At 46.8% G+C, this 5,710-nt stretch overlaps 1 protein-coding gene across 1 annotated transcript; it reads left to right on the forward strand.

Moving 5' to 3' along the window:
• The first annotated feature begins 300 nt into the window (after positions 1 to 300).
• timm8b (translocase of inner mitochondrial membrane 8 homolog B (yeast)) lies at positions 301 to 823 on the forward strand. Its single transcript, XM_072273030.1, has one exon. The coding sequence runs from the start codon at positions 335 to 337 to the stop codon at positions 599 to 601; it is 267 nt and encodes an 88-aa protein (XP_072129131.1). The 5' UTR covers positions 301 to 334; the 3' UTR covers positions 602 to 823.
• Positions 824 to 5,710: the final 4,887 nt, after the last annotated feature.

Raw genomic sequence — 5,710 nt, forward strand, 5'->3', positions numbered from 1 at the left:
GAGGCGAATCACCGCCCCTATTTCATTAGCCAATCAACGGCTTAATTTTAAATTCCGTGCAGCCTCAGCTAGACGGATAGAAACATCAATGTGACTGGCGAATGGGTAGAATATGCAAATATCCGTCACAGAACCTAACCGAGAAATGTGAGCAATTTACATAACAGCTCTTTTGATGGAATTATTGGCTCTAATAAAGCCAACGTATTGTTTGAAAGGCGGTAATGAACACTGTCGCCGTTTACTATCTGTCACCCTGAGGTAAATAGGGAGAGGAAATCTGAAGTACCCTCGGCGGGGGCGGGCCCTGCCCTTTGATCGACAGTTGGACGCCATGGAGGATCTGGACGCGGCGGCGGTGAGCCCCGCCGAGCAGACGGAGCTGTCGCGGATGATGGCCGTCGAGCAGCAGAAGGCTCAGTTCCAGCTGCGGGTGCACGGTTTCACCGACGTGTGCTGGGACAAGTGCGTGGACAAGCCGGGCTCGAAGCTGGACTCGCGGACCGAGAGCTGCCTGGTCAGCTGCGTGGAGCGCTTCGTGGACACCACGCTGGCCATCACCAACCGCTTCGCGCAGATGGTGCAGAAGGGGGGACACTGACCGGCTGCCCCGCACCCTCCGGCCCACGCGGACCCTCTGGACTCGGTGTGCCGCCTCTGTATTAAAGTACCGGCTGGCTTGGAAATTGTGTTCACGCCGACTGAAGGTGTCCTCAAGGTCATTTCTTCAACTTCCTATTCCGCTGTACGTTCATAACGCATGCAGATCTTCAGCGCAAGTCATTCTGTACACTGAAATTCCATTAAAGCCCTTGTTTCGTGAGTACTGTTGACTGAAGACTCCGATTTGCTGTGGTGTTTTTTGTTAATTTGCATTATCTTTGAAAACAAGAATTTCTGCACCGCCGTTGTAGGCTGTCCGGCAGTGATCCTGAAAGTCACGGCCTCGGGGCGGAATCAAGGACGAACCCGAACTCGTCACCAGGATGTGGGGGATCTATTGTACCGTACCTGTATTGAAATCTCCCCCGCCTCCGCAATAATGGGACCTGAAGTCATGTTTGTACGCGCGGAAATCATTGTCGCTCGTTCCGATTTTGTCTTTAGTTACATGTGCGTTCCGGCAGTATAAAGGACTCTCTCGTGTAAAAGTGCGGCAAACCCCGCGTTAGTTGAAAGTCCAGTAACAGAAATTCGCCGTTGTTGAATTCGCACATGACCACCAAAAGCTTTGCGATGTGGAATTAAAATGTGCTCTCACGAAATTGATGTGGGAGAGAAAAGCAAAAATTAACTTTCTTTTACACGCGGTTAATGCCGTGGCTTTCGTCACGGAAAATTATGACAGAGAGGGTTTTCTAACGCAGCCTCTCCCCATATGACGGATGGCATCTGTTTCAGTAATGCACAGTCGCCGGCATTCAGATTGTATTTGCTCTGGTCCATAGGGAGCCTATGCAGTAATGTCTTCATTCTCGTCTTTAAATCTCTCAGGGCCTGAACTGTTCCCACTTTCACTGTCCCAGCCCTGTAATTCCATTTTTTTAAAAAACCCCTCCATTCCTCCGATTTAACCACAAGGATAAAAAAAAAGCAGGTCTTGACCATTCAACACCTCAAGCCTGCTGTACCATTCAGTACCAGACTGTCCCAGGTATTTACCTCAGCTCCATTTTTCACTCTTCCCCATACACTTCTACTCCCTTGTAGCTTAAATGTCTGTCAATCTGCACTTTAAATGTATTCAATGAATTCACCTCCACAGCTTTATAAGGCCACAAGGAATAGGAGCAGAATTAGGCCATTTGGCCCATTGAGTCTGCCATTTCATCTTGGTTAATCCATTTTCCCCTCTGCCCCAATCTCCTGCCTTAAACTACACCCAATAACTTGGCCTCCACAGCCGCCTGTGGCAACGAATTCCACAGATTGACCACTCGCTGGCAAAAGAAATTCCTCCTCGTCTCAGTTCTAAATGGGCATCCCATTCTGAGGCCTCTGGTCCTAGACTCACCTCACCACAGGAAACATCCTCTGCATGTCCACTCTATTTCAACATTCAACATTCTGTAGGTTTCAATGACGTCCCCCTTCATTGTGGGGGAACATAGGAATGGGTCCTTATGCCCACAATTTCTCTGCTGACCATGATGCCAATTGAACTGCATATGGTCCTTACCCCTCAGTTTGCTGTCTGTGCTAACCTAAACACCCCCTAGGCATTGCTGTTGTCTCTGTTCCCACCACTTTTAGTTGTGCATTCCAGGCATCTAACATACTTTATTGATCCCAGAGGAAATTACAGGCACAGTAGCATTACAAGTGCACAGATATAAATATTGGAAGAAAAGTAGAAAGAATAAAAGATATGTTACCTCAGTCTAACAGGAGGGGGGGGTGGTTATCACTTCCCCGGCTATAGGTTGATTCATTATAGAGCCTAATAGCCGAGGGTAAGAATGACCTCATATAGCGCTCTTTGGAGCAGCACAGATGTCTTAGTCTTTTACTAAAAGTGCTCCTCTGTTTAGCCAAGGTGGCATGAAGAAGGTGAGAAACGTTATCCAGAATTGCCAGGATTTTCCATAGGGTTCTTTGTTCTACCACAGCCTCCAGTGTGTCCAGTTTGACTCCTATAACACAGCCAGCCTTTCTAATCAGTTTATTGAGCCTGTTGGCATCACCCATTGCCCCAGCGCACCAGCGCACAGAAGACTGTACTGGCAGCAGACTAGCAGAACATGAACGGGAGGCCTGCATACGCCAAAGGACCTGGGTCTCCTCAGGAAGTCGAGGTGACTCTGGCCCTTGTACACAGTTTCTGTGTTGGTGCTCCACCCAAGTCTGTCATCCAGGTGCACCCCAGCTACTTGTAGGTCCTCACCATCAATAGTAACAGGGAACAATACAGGCTCAGTCTTCCTAAAGTCCATCACTATCTTTGTCTTACTGATGTTGAGCTGCAGATGATTCAGCTTGCACCATTTGACAAAGTCCTCCACCAGGGTCCTATATTCATCCTCCCATCCTTCCTTTCTACAGCCAACTATTGCCGATTCATCAGAGAATTTCTGCAGATGACATGACTCAGTGTTGTGTCTAAAGTCCGAGGTATACAGGGTAAACAGGATGGGAGCCAATACAGTCTCCTGTGGGGCCCCAGTCCTGCTTATAGCCAGGTCTGACACACAGCTCTGAAGCCACACAGACTGTGGTCTGCCAGTCAGGTAGTCCATTATCCAGGATATAATGGAAGTGCCAAACTGTATTGAACGGAGCTTTTTTAACGTTCTATGTTTTTAAAAAATGCACCATGTACATCTCAGTGATTGAGATACAGTAGGGAATCGGCCCTTCAAGCCATGCTACCAGCAACCAACTCCTGATTTAACCCTAGCCTAATCACGTGGCAATTTACAATGACCAAATAACCTACTAACTGGTAGTTCTTTGAACTGTGGGAGGAAACCAGGGCAGCCAAAGGAAATGCACACGTTCGATGGGGAGGACGTACAAACTCCTCACAAAGGTCTCTGGGATTGAACTCCCAAGTCCAATGGCCCAAGCTGTAAGAGCTGTGCGGCAATCGCTATGCTCCTTGTTGTGGTTTGGAGGCTTATGTATCTCAGTGACCTGGAGAGCTGTGTTGGCTGGAGTCAGGGCTTTGTGCTTTGGCTCTTGGTACGGTCACTCATGCCAAACAGGTCAAAGGGTAGAGGCCAAACGAAGGGTAGTCCACCAATCCGACAAATTTGGGGTTCCGGTCAAGACCAACAACCCCGACTGGCCAAACAAAATTGTTGCAGAAATGACAATGAAGAATCCTTCTACATCTGAGTGCCATGCTATTCCTGAGTCCCCAGCCGGGAGAATGACAGTAGCGAAAACCACGAGGAAGCTACCGACACAATGAAGGAAGCTGTGGACCCTGCCAGAGGTGGATAATGCTGCCAGCGTAACAGGCAAAAGAGGGAGAAATTGCTGTGCTAAATCTAACACCCCCCCCACCTCAAAACTATGCCCTCTATTTGTAAATGATGATAAAATAATATCAGCTGTAATTGTAGTCAGTGCAGAAAGGTATCAAAAATTACAGGTCAGCTACATACTTTTTTAATTTATTGATTTATGGGTTGTGGGCGTCACCAGCTATGCCAGCATTTATTGCTCATCCCTAGTTACCCTTGAGAAGGTGGTGATGAACTGCCTGCTTGAGCCGCTGCTGTCCCTGAGGTGTAGGTACACCCACAGTGCCATTAGGGAGGGAATTCCATGATCTTGACCCAGCGACTATGAAGGAACAGCAAGTCAGGATGGTGAGTGACTTGGAGGGGGATCTCCAAGTGGTGGTGTTCCCAGGTATCTGCTGTTCTTGTCCTTCTAGATGGTGGTGGTCGTGGGTCTGGAAGGTGCTGTCTGAGGAAGGTACTTGTGCTGAGGAAAGGAAAGTGTGAAGTGAGGTGTTGTACTTTGGGATGTCAAACCAGGGTGGAGCTTATGCAGTGGTTGTCAAGACTCTGGGGAGTGTTATGGAACAGATGGAGCCGTGAAGCATAGGTAGATAGTTTGCAGAAAGTAGCATCGGAGGTAGACAGGATGGTGAAAAAAAAAACTTTTGGCACACTGGCTTTCATCATGATTTTGAATAAAGGAGTTTCCAAGTCAAGTTAATTTTCAAATGCACAATGAAAAACTTGTTACAACAGCACTTAAGATATATTGTATCATGTGAGCAGCATCCACAAGAGAAATATCAATTAAACATAGACTATGTACAAGAAAGAACACTGTTGAAACAAAAAAAGTCCATGCATACCTTGCCTTGTAAAGCTCACTGGGACGTTATGTTGTAGTTGTACAAGACATTGTTGGGCTACACTTGTTTAATTCGGGTCACCCTGTTACAGGAAAGGTGTTGTGAAGCAAGAAAGAGTGCAGCGAATGTTGCCGGGGGGGGGGGGGGGACCTCACAGAGTTGTTGAAAATCATAAAGGGCGTAGATCAGGTGAATGTCTTTCCCAGGGAAAGGAAACCAAAACCTAGAGGATAAAGGTTTAAGGTGAGAGGTGAAAGGAATCTTGGGGGGGGGGTGGAATTTCTACATGCTGAGGGTTGAGTGCAGATGGAACAAGGAAGTGGTTGAAACGGTTAAAATAACAACATTTTAAAAGAGTACATGATAGCCATGGTTTAGAGGGACATGGGCCAAATTCAGGCAAATGAGACCAACTTTGATTGCACCTTGGTTGGCATGGACCTGTTTGGTCAAAAGCCTGTGTCTGCGCAGTATTGTCACTCTGGGAGAAGAGACTACCTGCCTGATCTCTATTTCTCGTAATTTTATATATTTCTTTCAGGTCACCCCTCTAACCTCTGATGCTCCAGCGAAAACTGTCCAAGTTGGTCTAACCTCACCTTTTTGTTAATATTATCTAATCCAATGCATTTTCTACTTCTGTGTCAAGAGATCATCCTGGTAGTGCTAATCAGGGTTGCAGAAAGGGGAGGATATAATGGAGGAATTGTCTGTAGGTAAGCTAGCCAACAATATCAAAGAGGACATCAAATGTTTTTTCAGGTATATAAAGAGTAAAGGAGAGGCAAAAGTAGACATTGAACTGCAGGAAAATTATGCTGGAGAGGTAGTAATGAGGTACAAAGAAATGACATACAAACTGAATTAAGTCTTTTGCATCAGTCTTCACTGTGG

Source organism: Mobula birostris, chromosome 11 (assembly GCF_030028105.1).
Source record: "Mobula birostris isolate sMobBir1 chromosome 11, sMobBir1.hap1, whole genome shotgun sequence".
NCBI classification, from domain to species: Eukaryota; Metazoa; Chordata; class Chondrichthyes; order Myliobatiformes; family Myliobatidae; genus Mobula; species Mobula birostris.